General features: G+C 37.6%; 1 protein-coding gene across 1 annotated transcript in view; it reads right to left on the reverse strand.

Moving 5' to 3' along the window:
* Nucleotides 1-23,448, reverse strand: part of ZSWIM6 (zinc finger SWIM-type containing 6) — a 195,606-nt gene that overhangs the window by 62,155 nt on the left and 110,003 nt on the right. The window contains exon 2 of the mRNA XM_032336162.1: nucleotides 7,997-8,353. Coding sequence (XP_032192053.1) covers nucleotides 7,997-8,353 — 357 coding nt within the window. The remainder of the gene's footprint in view (nucleotides 1-7,996; nucleotides 8,354-23,448) is intronic.

The following is a 23,448-nucleotide window of genomic DNA, read 5'->3' on the forward strand; positions in this document are numbered from 1 at the left end:
TGCTTAACGACTGAGCCACCCAGGTGCCCCTATTTTTCATTTCTTACCATCATTCAACTTACCTCTAAAGTTCAATAATAAACTATTCATGTATAGAAATAATCACATATTTTATATGAATGAAAAGCAGCAAAGTATTCGTACACTCTCCATGCTCATTTAAAAATTAGCATGTAAACAGAGTGCATAACAGGTAGGTCATTTTCTAGAACTTAGCTAAAAATGTATTATTTGGTACACAAACACAAATATTTAAATGCGAAGTTCTCAGAAAGTCTTATTTTTATATAACCCAACTCTTCAGATCTATTAAAAGAAATCTTTTGGGGCGCCTGGGTAGCTCAGTAGGTTAACATCTGCCTTTGGCTCAGGTCATGATCCCAGGGTCCTGGGATTGAGCCCCACATGGGGCTCTCTGCTTAGTGGGGGAAGCCTGCTTCTCCCTCTCCTTCCTGCCACTCTGCCTGCTTGTGGACTCTCTCTCTTTCTATCAAATAAATACATAAAATCCACCCCCCCACAAAGAGAGAGAGAGAGAAATCTATGATGTCTGCAAGCTTCAAGAATAGTTTGCTCAGATTTTAAAAGATGTTATTTTTAAAAAATGGCTTGTAAATATTTTCCTCAAAGATCTACCACTGCCCTGAAGACTCCTGTCAACTGACTCATCACAATGACAGTGATAACAGCAATTCAGATGTACTTCTTTAGCCCTCCTGACCTTATGAAAGGCACATTCTTTATTGTCCATATTTTACAAATAAAATAACTGAGGCCTGAAGAGATTCAGTTACTTGCCCCCATTAAGAGAGCTGAAGAGCAAAGGTATTCTCACTCAGGCTAACTTCTAAGCTCATCAACACTCTTAAGAGTCTCTGAGTGAGAGGCATGAGAGACCCATTTGTGGGGGAGATGGGAACAAGCTCATGGAGCCAATATGGACAGACATAAGGTCAGTTAAGGGACAGAGTACTGGTGAGAAACCTGATCACAGCTGGTAGCGATCCTCTGTAAAGCATTAAAGTGAGGAGTGTCAGAGATGACTACAGTGTGTGAGGGAAGGCAAGATTTGGAGGAGAAAGGAGAAAGAATAAAGGGTATTGGGCTAAAAGTAAAGTGGTTATCTCTGTGTTACCCTAGCAAATTCCTCATGGACTAGAGACGTGATTCCTCCAAATTAAGACACTTAAGTTCTAAGATCACTTCTCTTTTGCTGAAGTGAAGGGTTTTTTCATATAAAGACCATCATGTATACATGATTGTGTATTCATTTTGTATAAAAAGGAAAAAAAATTAAAATATGTTAGAGAAACATCTAGTTTTCATTAAAATGTAAAGTTAAACCTAGTAATTTCTGGAGGAAAATTGGGCAATAATTACTCAAAAATGCATGTACCACTTGTTCTGGCATTTCTACTACTAAGAATCTATTATCCAAAATTACTTGCATGAATTCATAAACACACACACATGCACACGCATAGAGGAAAGTCACAGCTGTCCTGTATATAGTAGGGAGAAAACAGAAACAACTTCAAAATCATTCAGTAGGTTAATGGTTAAGTATACCCATACTATGGAATACTATATACAACATTTAAAACATGTTTGAAATAACATAAGCTATCCATCAGCTATTAAGAGAAAAAAGCAAAATGCAGAAAAAATATTTTTAATTGTTTTTTTTTAAACTATGTATGTGTGTGCATGAAGAAAGCTGTCTCAAAGAATACAAACTGCACTGTCAACAGCAGTTGCTTTGAGGGGTAATAGAGCTGTTGGAAACTAAGGGAGGGAGCTGTTAGGAGAAGGAGCCAATGAGGATTTGTCTTTTTATCTTCATATAATTCTATACTACTATACATTTTTTCAACATACTTTTTTAAATTAATTTAAATTTTCTCTAAGTTCCACACTGGTGCACTTTAGGACAGCAAATTCAATTCTCTCCTATAGATTGTATTTGCAAATTGTATTAATCACCAGTAGATCTTACCTTTGTTTCACCAACTGTCAATGCCTGACTATTGTATGATAGAAAGAATATGCTTATAATGACCAAATTATCTCCCTAGGATACTTGTAAAAACCGGTTGCTAATGCAAGCCCAATTACACTGAACATGACCATCCACAGGGAAACAAAAGGAAGAAAGATGTGGCATAAGGCCTCCATCAAACAACTCCAACTGTCACTTACTGCTAGATTCGGAACATGCATGTGTACAAAAATAAATCTCCAAGTTCCCACTAAGAACAAAATGGAATGAAAAATGAGTGTTACATTTTGTTTAACAAATTCTGAGCACCTACAGCTTCTTAAGTACTGTCCTCAGGGAAGGTACCAAGATACACAAGTCATAGTTTCAGCCCTGATGGAGTTTACAATCAACTAAAAATAAGGCACACAACGAACACAGGATTGCTGAGTGGGTCTGCTTGTTTGTTTGGAATCTCTAAGAGAGCCTGAATGGACTGATACAGAAGATGGCTGGAACACAGAGGCATTCTGAAGTTAAGTTAAGCAGGAGTAGCAGGCATGAATGGAATTTGTGCTGTTGGTTTTATTAGAACCACACTCCAACAATTGAAATGTCTCATCAAAGAACAACAACACAGAAGTGTACACCTGGGTAGAACTACAGGAGGTGCACATATGCAACATGATACAAGTGCCTCATGCATCTCTGCAAAAGTATCACCACCACAGTCATAGAATCAGAGGTGGAAGAGATCTTACATGCCTTGTGTCAACTGCATCTGACACATGGATTTATTGCTTTCACTTCTGTGACTGAAATGGTGTTTCTGGGCACATGACACTGAAGTCAGGGAGGAGTCTAGCCTACATTTGGGACTGGCCCAAGCTCTAGAAGTGAAAGGGTCAATGAAATGACCCCCGCCCCCACTACTGTTCCGAGTCTGGACCAATGCCAGCTGGCCATTGGACATTATGCACTGGACACTGGACAAGGAAAGCCCCTCAATCTGTCCTTTGTGGGAATGTGCCCAGTACAGCCTAGCTCACTGCGGTGGGGCGGTCCTGAAACCAGAGTGCCCAGGAGAAAAAGGAGAAGAAATACATGCCAAAAGTTAGAGGAAAGGAAGATGACCACCAACTCTGATATCACTCATCCCCCAACTGGTTTCTTCTCTCTTCTATGAGTACTTCTGGTTACCTTAAACATGAAGTAAACTCAGTTATATTGTATTATTATTATTATTATTATTATTATTATATATGTATATCTTATTAAAATTCTCCCAATGCTGTTAGAGAAGATCATGACCATTTTAAATGAGGGAAAAAAATGAGTTTCACCCAATGTCACTCAGGTAATACAGAGTAGAAACAAAAATAGATTCTAGGACTTCAGATTTTAAGTTCAATGTTCTGTCCTTGATTTAGCAACCTATATAATACGTCTCCTTTAATAGGAAACATAAAGGACCAGAAGAGGCAAGGTTAACTAAGAGGGTGGACTAGCACGTGGAAATCAGTAAATTTCTTGAAAAGTACTTAGCAAAGACACCAGCATCTTTTTTAAGGCTGTGGAAGCTGGGAAGTTTTATTAGAATATAAAACTAAAAGCAAACAATTTTGCTGGAAAACAAACAAACAAACAAACAAACAAAAAATGCAAAACTACAACCAGCAATCTCCTTGGAGGGCCATTAACATCAACTATCTTATAGCCACTGTTTAGCCTATAGTAGTTAGTTTTATAATCTAATCAAAATCATGTGAGGGAAATTTTATGAAAACACAAAGAAATGCAAAAGAAAAGTCTACTGAAAAGGACTTAACTACTACAATAACTAAGGCTATATTTCAACTATCTTCACTGAATCTGTGACCTTGGATATCACTAACCCATTCTCCTCTGTTTGTTTCTCTTGAAACTACTACAATTATAAATTTCTAATACCAAGCTGAAAAAGAAATTATTAGGAATAATGTGCCTGATATTGTCTTAAAAAAGCTTTTAATTCCTCAGGATAAAATTCTTGTAAAAATAAAATATTTCAAAATACAGTAACCCTACAGTGCCAACCCCCCATGCTGTCAAAAATCCACATTATAGCCTTTGACTGCCCCAAAATCTAACTAACAGCCTACTGTTGAGAGCCTTACCAATAATGTCAACATGCATTTTTATATATGTATTATATACTATACCGTTACCATAAAGAAAGCCAGAGAAAAGAAAATTTTAACAGAAAATACATTTACAGTATGATACATATATTTACTGGGGGGGGGAGGTGTAAGTGGACTTGTGCAGTTCATGTTGTTCAAGGGTCAACTGTAAAAAGGAAAAGCAACCAACAGAATTTTAAGAAGCATTAGGATATATTCACAAGTAAAACAAATATCCAACTATCAACGTAGTTTGTAATTACTTACAAATTAATGATTTTCTTCTAAAAAGGACTTGGATAAGCTTAACTTCTTTGGCTTTAAGATACCTTTTAAGATAACAATCTAAATCCTATTCTGACTCTATTTATCTAGCCAAGTAAAAGTGATGCTTCTCCTTAAAATAAAACTTACCTCTTACCAAAATCTTTGTGTTCAAGACATCTTTCTTCTCAAAGAAAAAACACAACCAAAAGATCATACTAAAAAGTACTGCTTTTACAGTTTGTGGAGAATGCTTTGGAGGTGTTTGGAGGCAGGTGGGATCATATGGTCAAATAAATGAAGAATGTTTTTAATCCTACCCTCTAGTAAGTCATCAGTCTAAGAGTTAAAATAAGACCCTCCAAGGAGCAGACTCTCCATTTTTTTTTTTAAAGATTTTATTTATTTATTTGACAGACAGAGATCACAAGTAGGCAGAGAGACAGGCAGAGAGAGAGAGGAGGAAGCAGGCTCCCTGCTGAGCAGAGAGCCAGATGCGGGACTCGATCCCAGGACCCTGAGATCATGACCTGAGCCGAAGGCAGCGGCTTAACCCACTGAGCCACCCAGGCGCCCTCTCCATTTTATTACTTAAGATCATGACCTGCTTCCTACCTCTCTACTTTTACTACTTGTTACACTACAATGGAAAGCAAGAAGTGGCTCATGTAATTGGCCCATTTCCAGGCTAGGAGCAAATCTGGTGATATATTAAATGACGAAGAAGCTGGTAGGATAAACCGTTCAAGTTCACTGCTCTTGTGAAGCTGCTCTCATACAAAAGTTATTTGAAAATCACATTAAGCCTAAAGCCAACCTGCATTCTGTCCTTGCTATTTCCTTAGATAACTTTTTCTTCTAATTTTAGAAACTGTGAAAGAAATACAATGTCACATGAACACCTTCTCGCAACCAACTTTAGATGACATTGATTTGTCAGTCTTACTACTTCAACATGGAAGTGAATTTCTGAAGCTGTAGATAAGAAATTCTGGATGCTGCTGTTCTTCAAAATAAGGAAGACATATGCAGAACAAACAACTGATTGTTGATGTGGACCTCATTATTCTCTAAAACTCAGAGAATAATGTAACGCTAATTGAATATATAAATTCAGGGGGGAAAAAAAGGAAGAAAGAAAACATATAAACGTTTGAAGAAATGGTATATGCTATTTCACTTCCACTGAATAATTTAATAAGAAGCCACAGGCTCCTGAGAAATCTCTGAGATGACTGTAAACTAGCCTGAATTTTCAAAAAGCAAAAGACTGAGGCAGGAGATAAGACAGAGCAAGAGTATTACTTGAAAAAATCCTTAAGTGCATGTGCTTTTGGTGGGTCAAAAGTACTTCAGTGCCACAGTTGGTTATAATACTGTTTTTTAACAATGGCAGACTCTACTAACTAAAATCCTTTACACACGTTAATAAAGCTGAGCCTAATATGGGGAGTACTAGAAAAAATATGGCTACATGGGTGTTCCTCTGACATAAAAACCATTTTAAAAGTATCTTAGAGAACCAGATTTGTAAAATAATGCCTGCAATAGCTGCTCTATTCAAAACAAGATCCAAAAACAGTGGAACGGACAAACAGTGATATTTTCATTGCTAGAATATTCTAGAGTTGTACTGTACGATAAGGTACATCAATGTTAATAGCTAGCCACATGTGGCTATTAAGCCCTTGCATTGTGATGATGCTGTGGTTTGAGATATACTTTAAGTATAAGACAAGACAGCAGACTTCAGAGACTTACTATGAAAAAAGAGTAAAATATGTCAACTTTTTGCTGAATTGTTATTTATGAATACTCAGATAAATAAAACATTAGTTTACTTGTTTCTTTTTAAATAGGCTACGGGAACATTTTAAACTATACATGCAGCTCATATTATGTTTCTTTTAGACTCTGCTGCTTTAGAACAATGAAAATGAATGAGCTATAGGTACATGAAATAATTGGCATAAATCTTACAATCACGACTTGAATGAAAGTCAATAAAACTGAAACTAGTATTTAATGATGTCAACAACAAAACACAAACCACCACAGATGACTACCATAAAAACCAGGCAGTGGCTGCCATGGGGAAGAGAAAGGAGCTTGTGAAAGAGAGGGGCTATATGGAACCCTCTCTAGTGCTGGGAATAGTCTATTTGGAACCTGTGTGTTGGTGTTCACTTTATTAATCTACACATTCATATTTTATGCACTTTTCTATATGTTTTATCTCACAATTTTAAAAGTTTTCAAGAAATAATCTTAAAACTTACTTTCCTTAAACATTTATATTCACCAAAATTAATGACTCTGAAGAAACCTAAAAGAATAGAGTTAAGAGACTGGTCCTATATCTCATCAATATAACCAAAGAAATGTAAAATGTAAAGAAATGTAAAAATGATAGGCCCAAGAGCTGCTTAGTCAAGACTATGTTACATTCTTTGATGTATTTTTGAATATTTTAAAAATTATGTCTAAATATTTTTAAAGCACAGCAACCTATAATTTAACTGTATTATTTATCCTGTGTTAACGTACCCTATGAAATAGGCGGTGGGTGTAGTTCTGACAAGTTGCACATATATTCTTGTAAGTCAACATATTTGTGATGCACAAAATAAGCAGCTGATAAATGTGTTTACAAATAAATGAGATAACGTTCCACTTATAAAAATACAAAAAAAATTTTTTGAAATTTCTTATATACAATGATAGTCATTTCCTAAATTCTCTCTGAACAAGTTGTAATATTTTTCTAAGAATAATTGTAAGTTATTTTCTTACTATGAGGCATCCTGTCAGAAATGTCCTGCTTTGGGAGTGCCTAGGTGGCTTAGTTAAGTGTCTGACTCTTGATTTCAACTAAGAGCATGATCTCAGGGTTGTGAGATCAAGCCCCAGGTCAGGCTGTGTGCTGGGCATGGAGTCTACTTAAAAGTCTCTCCCTCTATCTCGGCCTAACACTCCCCCCATCCCGCCCCTGCCCCCGCCAACTAAAAAAAAGGATGGAAGGAACAGAGGGAGAAAGGGAGGAAAGGGAGAGAAAAGAGAAAGAGTGAGAGAGGAAGGAAGGAAAGAAGGAAAGGAAAAAAAGAGAGAGAGAGAGAGAGAGAAATGTCCAGCTTTAGAAAATAAAATTTAAAAGAAAAGGAAAAAAAAATTGGAGTATGTGCAAGTCAGTTTACTGATAAAAGCTGACAAAAGTGAATTAAATGACCTAAGTCTGTGTTTCCTGTAACGAGTATCTAGTATCTGATGAAATTTTCCTAAATGAAAAAGTATAAGAGACAAATTTCAATAAATGAGAAATTTTCTGAGCACAAAAGGCTTGGTATCTAGTAGAATACACAAAACACTTCAAAAGAAATATTTTAGGATGCAAAACTAAACTTAAAAATCTAAGTATGTCAACTTTATTTCAGTAATAAAAATAATTTAATTTTTTTTTAAATCTCTCTTGGCTACTTAAGAGCAATGCTGATGACCTAAAATCACATTTAATTCATTTTTATGCAGAAGAACTGAATTTATAAATGAAACAGAATAAGAGAAGAACTCTACAGAATGAATGTCTATAACTCACCGTGAACTTGGTTGATTTCTGAATTCTGGGAAAGAATTTCATCTGCTAATTTCTGAGCAGTTGGCAAAACTTCTGTGTGGTGCACTGTGATCAAATACTGTACAAACTTCTGTAGTTGGTCTCTATTCATTTGAAAGAGAGTCTCTGAAATGGGAAGATGCAGTTTGACCTGATCTGGCTTGCGGATGCGGTATAAAGACAGTGCCACAACATGAGCACAATAAAATATGTCCTTGTTTCCACAGCTGCAGGTCACTGAGGTAATCTTGCAACGATCAAAGCTGATGGCCACGTTGCAAACAGTTTCTGGCTCCGATTGTATTGCAGGTTCTGTCACTGTGCCACTCAAGTGGAAACCTATGTGAGAGAAGGGAAGAGAGAGTTTAGCTGCTGCCTTCAGATGTTATAAAGGATTTCTAATTCTTTGAAATGCGTAGTACTTGACAGCTCCAAGAAAAAAAAAATGACAGTTTTTATTTTCAAGTAAAAACATTCAGGCCACTCAAACATCCTCCGCACCTCCCCTTCTTCACATCTTACAGGTAAAAAAAGAAATGGTATTCAACAGACATGCTGAAGTATTTGACATAGCCATACAAAACCACTTATAGCAATATACCGCCATCACACCTACAGGAAGTTGTTAGTTCACAGCACTAATAAGCCATAATTACTCCAAAACTGTGGTATACCAGACAAAAATCAGTGGTTTTCTTCCTTTTCTTTTTTAAACTTTTCCAAGTAGAGTAGGCCAGCTTGGTTTTCTACTGAACAAACTCTCCCTTCCCTCCACCTTTATTCCAGGCAGACACAAGCATCCTCCAACCAAAAATTCAACTCTGGGGTGGATTTTTCACACACATTGATAGGATAAATTTGTTTATTTAATAATCCTTTATGTAACATGCATGACATATGCCCCAATACAGCAATGTCCATTAGCAATGTCTACTGGTGGAACTGCAAAGCCCATCAGATCTCATACATACCACAGTCTAAGTAACTCACAATAAGCTGATACACATGTAAGTTTGTTAAATAGGCTCACACACACCAATGCAAATATGCGCGCACACGAGCATACAAAATCGCCAAATGGAAAGGGGCTTCGCAACTTAAACTTAGAACAACACACAAATCCTCCACATCCTCCCTGACCAACAGGCCATGTGGCCACTGCTTATAATGGTCCAGAAACGGGACATTCACCCCCCACACACAACAACCTCCCCCGCCAACCCTTGGATAGCCATAGAAAGAGCTCACAGACTTCTGAAAATTGCCTCCCACCACACTGCCAGCAGTCAGTCCTGGCCTGTGTGGCCGGTGGACAAAACTTCCTCTTTACGTTTCTATAAATACTTAGAAAGCTAATCCTAAATTTGGGGGAGGGGGGAGGGACTTCCCCTTAGTTTCACCTCTTTCTCTGATAGCCAAATTCAGAGGTAAGGACTAAAGGAGGTCACTTGGGGAAACTTCTGGACACTGATCTACCTCAAGATTTTGGGTACCTGACAGAAACCTAAGCTCCAAAAGGAAGCCTCTGGCTCTCTTTCAGCTTTCCACTATCTATGCTACTTGACTAAAGTTCACTGAGCAGATCACCATCTTCATTCACAAAGAGAAAGATTTTTACCATGTGGGTTTGGAACCTGAGAGGGATGGCAGACATAGAACATGACAATGACAGCCAGATGATGCCTAAGATTCACAGGTCGGGGGGGGGGGGGCACCTGAACCCTACTTACTATCTTCCCCAAGGGATGATAATCAGGCCAGAGAGTACTCACTTCTCAAAAAAATCTTTCAGAGTAATATAATTTCATCCTACTAATTCATATATAGTAACATAGTGGAAAGAGAAACCTGTGGTAATAATCGTTACCAAATTAATAAATTTAAAAAGAACAATCCCTAAAGTTACTATTAAACTTCATGACAAGAAATTTATTGTAATATGATATATTTTGTTTTTCTTACAAAGGGATTATCTGTTTCAGAATGAGTATTCCAGTCTCCTTTACCTCTTTCAGTCAAGAAGTTTTTTGAAAACAAGAATTAAAGATACGCAGTGATGCTAAAATCGTATTTTTAAAAATTTTTAATGATTTTTTCCCCATAAGGAATGTCGCAGAAAAAGTAAACACCCAAGAAAATTTCAAAGGTGAAGAATAATAAGGGAAACTTACCTTGTTATATAGCAGACGTACTATAAGCATACAGTAATTTAAAATCCACAGGACAGGCACAGATTAAGATAGATAAAACAAATAGTGGATCGTACAAGACAATTCAAAAAGTTCTCAAGTATATTCTGTACGTTTAGTGCAAGGGATCTCAGTATTTTCCACCCGTAACATACATATAGTGTACAAAGAAACCAGTAATCACTATGGGGAAAGATTTATCATAAATTGACCATTTATAAAATTGACCCTTCCCAGCTTATCATCTTTCCTAGTCCACCAAAGTCAACATCTTTGTCTCTCCATGAAAGTAATATTGGAGAACTTCTCCAATCACAGGCAAAGTCAAGACAATTGAAGATCCAAGATCCAGACTAGTTAGTATTTAGTCTGTAAGGGGATAACTTAACAGGTGCTTCAAAACAGGCTGATTTAACTACCAAAGAAGAGCCCCTTAAGAAAAGTGATGAATCCTTCACATAGTTTTACAGAAAAACTGTTTCAGATGTTAAGTTAGAAAGAAGTAAACTATATTGAATGCTGCTATCATGAAATGATGCCAAAGGTAAAAGTTATTATTCAGCTTCATTACAACAAATATTTATTAATCTCATACAGTCTTTTAAAAAGTAAATTATAGAATATTGTGACTGCCAATTTAATTCAAGGGGATATGTGCGAGCACACATATAAACATATACATGTCTTACAGAGTAAAACTTAATCTGATATCATCAAAGATTAAAATTTTTTTAAAGATTTTACTTATTTATTTGACACAGAGAGAGAGAGAGATCACAACTAGGCAGAGAGGCAGGCAGAGAGAAAGGGGGAAGTAGCCTCCCCACTGCACAGAGAGCCCGATGTGGCTGGATCCCAGGACCCTGGGATCATGACCTGAGCCAAAGGCAGAGGCTTTAACCCACTGAGTCACCCAGGCACCCCAAAGATTAAGATATTTCATGAATGTTCATTTTCTAAGCAATTCTAGACATCTTTCAAGTATCCAAACTCCTTTAAAAATTCCAACCATTTTTCTTAGAAAGATTTCCTAATGTCTTAAGTTCTACCTTGCCACCCTAATCAGCTGACCATCTGGTGTTACCAAGTGACGGGGGCAACACTCCCTATAACAGGCATCTGCAGGAGACAGTATTTTTTTAAGTGGGCTTTTTGTTACTTTTTTCCACTGTCAGCCATCACAAGATCTCCTCTCCCATACAGTTAGTCTTTTTCATAGAAAATTCTTTGCCCTCAGGCCAGCTGTGCCTCTAATTTGACTAGTTTTGTGGCAGCTATTCAATACTCTGGGGTTATTTGTATGGGGGCTCCCCCATTTTACCTTTAGGTTAGGATACGTGATGTTGCCAGAGGTGATTGACTTCACTTTAAATAAAGGAAAATTACATACACGTAAGTAAGAGCTGGTATGTTATTTTATAAGACTATGCAATACTAAGTCAGTATGCAGGAATTTCATCAGGCCTCCTTTTAGGATTGTGTGGTCCTCCTGATTTGAGAAACCTTTGAAATCCCAACTTACTCTCAGCTGGTATTAAATCATGCCAGAGCACCCACAGAGGAAACAAGAATACTCCTCCCTCAACAATGCCTAGACAGCTACATAAGCCATCTTTCCTCCAGCCCTTACTCCCTACCCACAGCTGGTCTTGTCTCTTGGGTTTCTGAAACAAAATAATGCTCCTAAAAATGGATTTTGCCTTTCTGGAGTTCAGGTAAACTTTGATGACCCACTGTTGTAGATTCACAAATACAAAATCTCTTTCTGGTATAGTTAACTGTTCTGTATGACAGAAATGAAGACAAAGAAAGGGGCAATTCTGCACTTCGTAGTAAAACATGGGCAATTAATTTTCAAAGAACTAAAACTGAAAAAAATTACATAAACCGGGGCGCCTGGGTGGCTCAGTGGTTGGGCCGCTGCCTTCGGCTCTGGTCATGATCTCAGGGTCCTGGGATCGAGCCCCACATCAGACTCTCTGCTCAGCAGGGAGCCTGCTTCCTCTTCTCTCTCTCTCTCTGCCTGCCTCTCTGCCTGCTTGTGATCTCTCTCTGTCAAATAAATAAATAAAAATCTTTTAAAAAAATTACATAAACCTTTTCTTATGTAAAAATATGTAAAAAAAAATTACATGAACCTTTTTTAATGTTTTTTATCTTAAACGTATTTACTTGACTTTCCAAAATACAATCTGTCAAAGACAGTTATCCCATAAGAGCAAACCTCACAGGGCAAATTGTCTCATCACCACCAGGTTTTATCAGTGAGCCCCAAAAACATTTGTATCCATATTCTCAATCTCTGGACCAAAGAAAAACAAAGCAAAAATCAAGGCACGGCACTGTAGAAGCTTTGGTAGTTAGAGGCATTTTGATTCCCGCCAAGCTCTCTCACTTAAATGCTGTGTGCTCTGGACATGTTATTTAACCTCTCTGAGTCTTCCTCTATTCATTTGCAAAATGTAGCTAGAACCACCTCCTCGGGTTGTTTTGAGGATTTAAATGAAATAACAGATGTAAAGCACCTGGCACATAGTAAAAGTGCTCATTAAATTTTATTTCTCTTTCCTTCCCTTCCCAGCTGGAGAGCAGAGGAGGGGTGTAGGACACATTCCCTTCATGTACAACACTTTTTTTTTTTTTAATCTTTGCTACTGGAATCTTGGAGGGGGGCTGGAGGTCTCGCGTGAGAAATGGCTTGTGACATAAGCGTGGCCACTGAAAATGTCTGAGGTAAGTGAGCCGGATGACACTAGAGGGATCACTGCCGTTTGACAACAAAACCAAACATCTTCAGAGTCAGTTACACCTTTGTTTAATTCAGCTTTCCTTCCCCATTTTTCAATGAAGTTCCACCAGCACACAGTTAATTTTGTGCATGAGCATTACTTTATACACAGAGAAAACAGAAAACAACAGGGGAGAGATTTATTTTGTTTTAGTACCCATACACATTTCTACAATGTTATAATGCAGCGATTCTCAAAATGTGGTCAGGATATACCCACAGGATCCCCAAAACTCTTTCATGGGTTCTTAAAGATCATTTTTTCCTCATAATTCTACCTAGACGTCACTGACCTTTTAAACTCTCCCTCCCAAGCGTACATTTAATTTTCCAGAGGCTACAGGATGTGTGATATCACAACAAAATGAACACAGAGACAGGAAAATCCAGCTCTTTCCACAAAGACAGACATTATGAAGATTTTCAAAAAATGTAATACAAAGACACCTCTTCCACTAAAATATCTTTTGTTTGGGGGCTACAGTTATTTTGTTCATAAAGGTATATTCTTTATTATTAAAGGTATGTTAACAACTTTATTACTGTTATTTGGTGAATAGGTTTTTTTTTCTCAGCTTTAATTTCAAACAGTAATAGGCATAATCCTCATAAGCAAAGGAGATGTGGGATCCTCAATCATTAAAAATGAATCAGAAAGACCAAAAACTGCAATTATAATGTGCTGCTAAGAAATGGAAAAAAAAAAAATACTCTTCATCAAATCATTTTTCAATGGCATTACTTGCACCTGGTCAGTAGTGAGTTAGACTCAGCAGAGAAACACTTAAGGGGCAAATTTCTCACCCACGAACACATATTCATATCATCTACATTAATCTCACATTAACAAGGATTAATTAAAGTTTCTAGAAAGCAAATATTTACTCCATCACTGATATTCTAAAATGAACTTTCCCTGAAAACTGATTTTCCTATCTAAATTTGGATCTCCGCAGCATTTTAAAGGGGACTAGGAGAGGTGTGACACCAGACTGAAAAGACAACTGCTTTAAAATACACAAAGAATTTCTAAAGTTTGGCTATTTTGTATGTGTGTATGTGTGTGTATATACATACATACATACATACATTCAGTTAACCGAAAAATGGCAACAAATGCAAAGCATTAGAAAATTTCTAAGCAAAAATAAACTGGCAGACATGAAATAAACACACACTAAAAACTACTTCTTTCAGAAAAATATGCACCCTGTGCATGAGGCGCTCAAGTAACATATTCTTTGTTGAAAAGGATTTGACAGAAGCACTGGTGTAGTACTTACACAAATACATCTTTCACCCTTTTCCTAAATAAAAAGAACCCCTGGGGAAATTAAAAGGCAGAAACCAAGGCAATGTAATGTTATGGCTGAAAGGGTGGTAAGGGTTATGAGAGGTTTTTCTGTATTATTATTTTTTTTAAGCTAAGTCTAAAAATGCAAAAGTGTTAACATTTAACACTCGCATAACAAAGTATTCACTGGTTGACTAAACCCATTATATTGGCTAAATGCAGAGTAACTAATAGCTGATTATGTGTCCCCTTGGTAAAACGGATGAGTTAATCATTGCCTCCAAACACCTAACTTTCACCTTTCCTAAGTCTGATAAATACCGCACACAACCCAACAACATGCCATGTTGCAATTATCAATTTAAAAACAAAAAAATCTAATTCAAATCAAGCACAATTTCCTGATCGGTGACACAGATGTGATGGAGAGCCCAAGATGGCGGCACTAAACAACTCAAAAACTGACTTGTCTAAAGTATGATATTCCTTCTACAACTACATAATTTTCTCAAAGGGAAATCCTAAATTAGAGAGACTGCATCCTCTAAGCTGGCTAATTAAATTCTCTAGCCCTCATTTCTAATACTAAGCTTAAACAGCTTATAGAAAGACATTAGGAGATTTTGCCGGCAATCACTAATGAAGCAGTTTCCGTCTTCCACAAAAATTATTTTTTAAAGGAAAAGCTTTATTTTTAAGTTCACCTTAAAAATGTCTATCTGGGATGGAATCACTCCTACACCTCATTAATATTTGAGAGAAAGACAATGGCAAATTAATGCAAAGACCAGACTGTAACCCACAGCACACCATATAAACAACATAAAAATTTACGGAGCGTGCACTGGATGGGTCCAACCAAAAGCTCCCAGCGGCATTCTGTTCAGCATCGCTTTTATTTTCTAGTTAATGTATATTCTTGCACCATTTCATATAAGGATTCATATGATCACAATAACTGTGTTATTAGATATGAATGGCAATAGTTATTTAAAATTATTTCTAAAGAAAAAACACTTACCATTAATTTAGCTACCTGCAATAAGCACCTAGAAGGAGCATTAGTTTAAAGAGAATGCACTGAATTTAAAAAAAAAAAAAAACGAAAACAAAAAACAAAAAACCAACACATCATTCCTTGTCCTGCCAAATCTTGAAGGGCAGAACTAATTTTCCAGAATGCATTTCTGTATCTTAACATGTATATTTTAGGGAAGCAAACACTGTCTAGCCTCAGAATGGGAGGGATGGGAAGGGGTATAAACAAAATTAGGCAGAATTTGACTTATCTGCACAACTATAAAGTTGCACAGTGCTTAGGAATTTTCATTATTTGTCCTATCTTCTAAATTCTACTTTCTTGGGTCCCAACCTTTTCTAATACAAGCAAAGTAGTTCTAGCCTTCCACCCTTCTTAAAGGCCAGATCAGACCAGCTCCCTTGCTCCATCTGCATAGCCCCCAACTCCTAAATGCCACCCCTACCATTCAGTGATTCCTCATCTTCCCCTCCCCCACATGGTCTCTCACCTGGGTCTTCAACTTCAGAAGTACAAATTAAGTTTATTAGAGCTCTTTGGTGTCCAAACACCAACTCTTAGCACCTCTACACACCTTTGTCTTACTTCCCAAGGTCCAGGGATCAAGGAGAGGACAGAATATCCTTTTCACCTATTTCCTGTTGTTGCTTACAGCCAAACAACCTTTAGAAATGCTTGGTTGTTTGCTTTAGGAGAGGAAGGTAAAGGGGAAACTCTAGAGACTAATTCTGTTTACCAGAGCCAAGAGCTAAGGAGAAAAAGTGTACTCAGAACAAGGAGGGGAGAACGCAAGCTTCAGTGGTCAAAATTCTCCACCCACACCCTGAAGCTCTGGGCCCAAGCCCTCAATCCCAGCATGAGCCCCCACATCTTGGCCCTAACCCAATTCCTAATGCCCAAGGCCCAGACTAGGACACACTTAGCTCTCGCAACCATCCTGCAAAGTAGGCTATGATCATACTCCCCTTTTTACAAGCTGAGGTTGTCTCTGAGAGGTAGCAGTAAAAGACACTCTGAATTAATAAGGAGGGCTCTGAAAAACTATTAGGAACATGGGTTTCTATAACCTAAGTGATAAATATGCACATGTAAAAACTCTCCACACCAACACATAAATGATCTAAAGGGATGAAAGGAGGCAAGCTAACAGATCCAGACAGTAAGCCGGTTAAGGTTTAAGACCCTTGGAGGCAGGGCACTGTCTTTTATCTCTGTAGCCCAAAGATCCACAACAACTCCCAGACAAGCCTGGCCCTTTGTAACTGTGTCAGTGAAGGAAGTGATGGGGCTCTTCAAGCCGTGCTTGCCCTGCCCTGCAAAAGTCACAAATAACTAAAAGCTTTGGCCCCAAGCCCAGGATACTTTAAACTTAACTAACAGTTATCTCTAATTTAGAGTCCACTCCCCTCTTACACTGCATTAAACTAGCAACAGAGGTCTGTGACATCATCTAAGACAGCAGGATCTATGGCATTTCCATCACAGAGGACTACCCTGAAGCAAACTTAAGAAGCATTTGTTAGATGAAAGAATGCACAAATCCTCTTAGGCTCTTGGTATGTGGGACATATAGAATGGGGCTTCTCGAATTGAAATGTGCATCAGAATCACCTGGAGAACTTGTTATCCTAGAGATTGTTGGGCCCCATTTTATGATCCCAAGTGATGCTGCTGCTGCTGCTGCTGCTGGCCTGGGGAACCAATGATGGATATGATTAGAATTATAGCCTAAACAAGTCTTTTCTAGTCAAAATACACTTAAGTGAACAAAGTAAACAGAACAGGAAAGAATATATACCTTGTCATTATAAAGAATGTAGACCATTTCTAGCTTATTATGTAACCTATATGCTCCCCAGTCCACAAAGTCAGGTATGGGATATTAAATTGATCTCAGCATTAAGAAAAAAAAATTTTTTTACAAATTCAAGTGTAACAAAAAAATGTACTACTATCCTAATTGTTAATACTTATAACTACAACATCCTACTTTTTAAGAAAAGCCTTCATTCAAAATCTAAATTAAAACTTAAAAATTAAAAAGGGTATTTACTTTTACTAAGAGATCATTTCACAATGTCCCATGGATTCCTCATAACTGATGATTCTTTGTGTATTCAAAACAACCAACTGGGTGCCTGGGTGGCTCAGTGGGTTAAAGCCTATGCCTTGGGCTCAGGTCATGATCCCAGGGTCCTGGGATTGAGCCCCACGTCGGGGGCTCTCTGCTCAGTAGGAAGCCTGCTTCCCACCCGCCCCCACCTGCCTCTCTGCCTACTTGTGATCTCTCTCTGTCAAATAAATAAATAAAATCTTAAAAAAAAAAAACAATTAATGAAAAAAATAGTGGCAACTACTTTAGTAAAATATTTTTTGCCTGTATGAAAAAGTCAGAGGCAACAGAACATACAGGATAACATGTGAGGATAACAGGTGAGGTAGTACTTCAGAATTTCCTTCCAATTAAACACATCTGCATTAAATAACCTCAGACAAGTCACTTAGCCTTGATTTTTTTTTTCATCTGTTAAAAGGGATTAATAATACCTATCTTCCAGGACTGCTGTAAGGAGTAGAACTGACAATATATGTTAACCACCACAAGTATTCCTTGTATGGAATGCCTGCTATCATCATGATTGTAATGGAAATATAATGCTCCTGGAAGCTTGGCACATTCAACGTGTACCAAAACCCTAGACTTTTGGCGAGAGCTTGTAAGCTGTTGAAAATGCCAAGCTCCCAGGAGCATGCTAGCATTTCCATTACAATAATGGACAAAGGTTGTTGTTATTGTAGTAATTCTACTCTAATATATTCATATTTCCAAATTAATGGAACTATCATTTTAAAAAAATTTGTCCACATTTTATATAACACATTCTTAAAATGTGAACTGATTCCAAACGGGAGGAAAGAAGGAAAATTAGAAGACTTAAGTTTGTCTCAAAATAACTTCCTCGTTTCATTAAGCAATTTTTCACTCCTACCTTTAAAGATCTCTCTTCCAAAATGTATAACACCTTTTTTATCTCTAATGTTTACCTTCCATGTCAAGGTACTTAAAATTAGTTTCACAGTTCAAGTCCATCTTGTCACTGAGCTGGAAACTAATTTAAAGTTGGATGCAACCATAAGGAAACTTGCAGTTCTTATTGTGGAAGAAAAAGTGACCACAGCTTTTCATTCCCAGTTAATTTATGGCCTGATGAGCAGAGTGAAGTTAGAGCTTCTGGTCTCTTCAAAGAATCCCAAGGAACACGAGGGCTTGCCAGGGCTTTAAGTATTGTTATTTCCCTGTATATGGAGATCCACCTGAGAAGAAAATCTTCTCTGTTCTATGTGTATGCCTTTAAGAACAGTGAGTAGATGGCGTTTATACCTTGGCTAAGTAGTACATTTTTTTCCCTTTAGTATATAGTAATAAAAGAGAAGCAAAGAGACCAGTCACCTGTTCAGAATGCAGATGAAATTTACTAAGATATTCCTACTCATATCTTGGCTCAGTGTGATTACGGATTTTTTTTTTGGTGTGGGGGAAGTGCTCTCCCTAAAGTTTCTACAGTGAATATAAATTATTTAAGAGATACAAAAGTGCTTTTAGTAAAATCAAAAAGGTTCTCAGTCTTCTTGAGGGAAAAAATATGCCATATAAATTATGTCCAACACATGTTCTGGAAGCCTGGTAATGACCACACATCAAGTATAAACACTGACAGTCATCATCAGTGAGGCTCTGCCCTACAGTCTGGCCCAGCCTACCAACAGGACACTCCGAAGTTCTCTTAAACTCACAGATGCCCAGTCCTCTGGTGCGATTCAGCCACTTTCCAGAGAAGAAGATGGATTACAGCACTCAAGGTAAACAAGGCAGAGAGAGACTGGGCTCCTGGTTCTAATCTCAGCCATTATCTAATGTCTGCCCCATGGGCAAGATGCTTCGTATCTTATTTCTTGTTCTTTTTTCTTTTCTATTGCATTAATTAAGGAAAATAGATTATATTATACGATTTCTAGAAAATTAGGAAGGTAGACAGCAGTAATGGAGAGTATTCATGAAAAGACAAAGGGTGGTATTGTCACACTCACTCGCACAAGACTTTTGACTTGCCCTGGCTGCCACAGAGTTGAAGCAAGGGTCTTCTCAAAGCACATCGAAGTTATGGCCCAGGGAAGGAGAGGAAAAAAGGGTAAATACTGTTATTGCTGTAGTTATGTATAATACGTAACACACTGGCATGGGGGGAGTATTTTTATAAACACTGAAATTCAATATAAAAGTAAACACTTAATTTTTACCTATGTTAAGTTTTAACCATCTGCCTACAACGGATATTCTTTTTTAAGATTTTATTTAAGACAGAGAGGCACAGAGAGAGAGAGCATAAGCAGCAGGGAGGGGCAGAGGGAGAAGCAGACTTCCTGATGAGCCAGGAACCTGACATGGGGCTCGATCCCAGATGCAGAGATCATGACCTGAGCTGAAGGCAGACACTTAACCAAATGAGCCACCTAGGCACCCCTACAACTGATATTCTTAATGCATGATAGCTTTTTGTGTTCTATATCTAGGAACCAAATTTAATCTAAAAAATTCTATGATTGCATAAATATAGGTTAAGTTTATACAAAATCTGTAAGATATAGAAAAATAAACATGAAAGTCCATTAAAAATGAAATGAAATTAATGCATGAAATCATCTTGTCTGCCTTCACCACCTAAATGGCAGTATTCTTTCCCTTCCCATCCACTAATTATGAACATGAGTGGCTATACAATTCAACAATCACTTCCCTAATCCCCTCACTTGGTAACAGGTAATGTACAAGGCTCCAGAGAAGTATCCATGAATAACACATGGGGTCCAGTTCTGAGAATTCACTGGATTATTAGGCCATTGATACCTAAGAAGTCAGATCAAAGCTGTACTGAGAAATAAGCAAGAAGAAAAACAAGAGTACAGACCCCCATTTCCCAAACTGAGTTCTATATAAATCAACAGGTACTCCTCGATAGGGAAGATGGGAGGATGGTGTTCCATAATGTCATACAAGTTTGGATTAAGTTGCATCCAGCATCACCCTTCTGGAGACTGAGAATGTACCTCAGAATGGTAACAGCTCTGAGAACTTACATAATAAGCAGAGTCCTACTGAACTTTATTTACTAGAACTTCACTTTTTTTAAAGATTTATGTATTTTAGAGAGAGTGAAAGGGAGAGAGAGTGTGTGTGAACACAGCCGGGAGAGGGAGAGAGAGCATACAGCAGTCTCTGCACTGAGCACAGAGCCCAACTCGGGGCTCAATGTCACAACCCTAAGATTACAACCTGAGCAGAAACCAAGACTATGCACCAGCCAGGCACCACTATTTACTAGACCTTTATATATATTTTTTAAGATTTATTTATTTATTTTGACAGACAGAGATCACAAGTAGGCAAAGAGGCAGGCAGAGAGAGGGGAAAGCAGGCTCCCTGCCGAGCAGAGAACCTGATGCGGGGCTCGATCCCAGGATCCCAAGATCATGACCTGAGCCAAAGGCAGAGGCTTTAAACCACTGAGTCACCCAGGCGCCCCTAATCTACTAGAACTTTAAGGAAGAATGGTAGTATCAGGTCTAGAACAGCAATAGGAAAAGAAAGGGAAAAAAGGAAAAAAAGAAGAGAAAACACGTATTTCAAGGAAAGCAGTAGGATTGCTCAAGTAAAGGCTCAACTGAGAGTTTAGAATCGTATATCAACATGAGCCAATTGACAGGCTTTTTGTCACTTTTCTCCAAGAGTTTAAAACAACTCAGATGTGAGTAGCTTCAAGGCTGGAAATGTCTCATCAACAATACTTCCCTTCTACCATTAAAGTACTAATTATTTATTGGGAAAAGTAAGCCTATTGTTGAAAGTCAATCTTCGTATAAGGCAATACAAAAGAAAGCACACCAACTTTGTTATCTGCACCAGAATTTGAGATTTAAAAGTTCATCTGGCATTCTCCCAACTAGAAGTATCTATTAATATTCAATGAACCAGAATACCAGACACTCTCAACCCATAATGGTCAAGGAAAGTGTTTACAATATTTTACCTCCAAATCCTAGAAACATGAGTGGCAAAGCTCACATATCTATTTGAGAGAAGACCCGAGAGAGTCCAACATGCAAATCCTGCACTAGAGTCTATTCCATAATACAAAGGAACAGTACATAGTGTCCAATGAAGGAGGGACTGTTAAGATCTTGATGGTATGCCTAAGTATATAGAACAGCACCTGGCATATATCGTATGATCGGTATTTAAGTGGCGAATAAATAATGAAAATATAAAAATTTTATTTAGTAGAAAGGTTAAATGAAATCTGAATACTCTATACGGAATTGCTCTGGTATGAAAAGCTGCAAGAGAGTAAAGTCTGAAAACAAATGATCTATGTGCCTTATCATACAGGAAGGGTATGTGAAGGAGTAGTTAGTGAGAATTAAATTCTTACTATAGATAATTACCCTGTTTAAGTGCGACTTTTTCAAAATCTCACAAAAGTGACACTAATAATAAATATACAGTATTTTATTTTATTTTTTTTTAAGATTTTATTTATTTATTTGACAGAGAGAGATCACAAGTAGGCAGAGAGGCAGGCAGAGAGAGAGAGAGAGAGGGAAGCAGGCTCCCTGCTGAGTGGAAAGCCCAATGCGGGACTCCATCCCAGGACCCTGAGATCATGACCTGAGCCGAAGGCAGTGGCTAAACCCACTGAGCCACCCAGGCGCCCCAAATATACAGTATTATAAATAACAACTTGGTTGTATTTATTTCTTCTGAAAACAAAGTATTTATAATACACATGAACAGACAGATTCCCTTTTAGACGAGGAAAGTATTTCTGTTGAGACGTAGTATTCGTTAACATTAAAGAAAGAATCAGAAAAATACAGGTATTGGCCCAGAGTTCCAACCACAATTTTCCTCTCAATATCAAATAACTGTTAAATAAAATGGTTTATGAATAATGTGATCTAGGGGTGCCTGGGTGGTTCAGTGGGTTAAGCCTCTGCCTTCAGGTCAGGTCATGATCTCAGGGCCCTGAGATTGAGCCCCACATCAGGCTCTCTGTTCAGCGGGGAGTCTGTTTCCTCATCTGTCTCTGCCTGCCTCTGCCTACTTGTGATCTCTGTCAAATAAATAAATAAAATCTTAAAAAAAAAAAAACCTTATAATACGATCTTGTATTACCAAACATTAGGATTTTTTTAAAAAATTAATAATTTTTAAAATAGAAAACAGAACTCCTGTGCCAAATTTTTGAATACCATTCATTTTAAATAAGAAATGTAAACCCAAATGTCTTCAAATATTTAAGAGTGCTAATTAAGTACCAATTATGTATACAGTGGATTAATGTGTTTTTCAGAATCAAAATAATGTGCCTAAGGATTGTCAGTATAATTGAATAAGAAGTGACCTGGGAAAGAGACTTGAGTTTTAATCCCAGCTCTGCCACTAATTAGCTATTTGACCTTCAGTCACTGGCCTCATTTTCTTATCTGCAAAAAGAGGCTAAAGGACTAAAGCAGTGGTCCCTTACTTGGGGGGGGGGGGGGGAGTCCTTTCAGTACCTAAAAAAGAGCAAGAGATATTATGCTGAGTGTTTCAGAGTTCAAAATCTATTCTCTTCATTTATTTATTTAAAGGGCATCCTAGTAGATCTCCTTACAAACCCTCAAATTCTAAGCTTTATATTTTATACACACACACTCTCTCTCTCTCACGTTGAAAATATGTATACTCACATTCAAAACAGCTAATGAAAATCCAGACTTTCACCTCAAATTATTTTTTTCTTTGGTTTACAGTGGACTTACAGGGACTTGGTTTTTTGGGGTTTTTTTTAAGAATTTAATTGTGGGTGCCTGGGTGGCTCAGTGGGTTAAGCCTCTGCCTTCAGCTCAGGTCATGATCTCAGGGTCCTCAGATCAAGTCCCGAGTCTCGCATCAGGCTCTCTGCTCAGCAGGAGGCCTGCTTCCTCTCTCCCTCTCTCTCTACCTGCCTCTCTGCCTACTTGTGATCTCTCTCTGTCAAATAAATAAATAACAATCTTTTTAAAAAAAGAATTTAATTGTATTTA

The sequence above is a fragment of the Mustela erminea genome, chromosome 3, assembly GCF_009829155.1.
Source record: "Mustela erminea isolate mMusErm1 chromosome 3, mMusErm1.Pri, whole genome shotgun sequence".
NCBI classification, from domain to species: domain Eukaryota; kingdom Metazoa; phylum Chordata; class Mammalia; order Carnivora; family Mustelidae; genus Mustela; species Mustela erminea.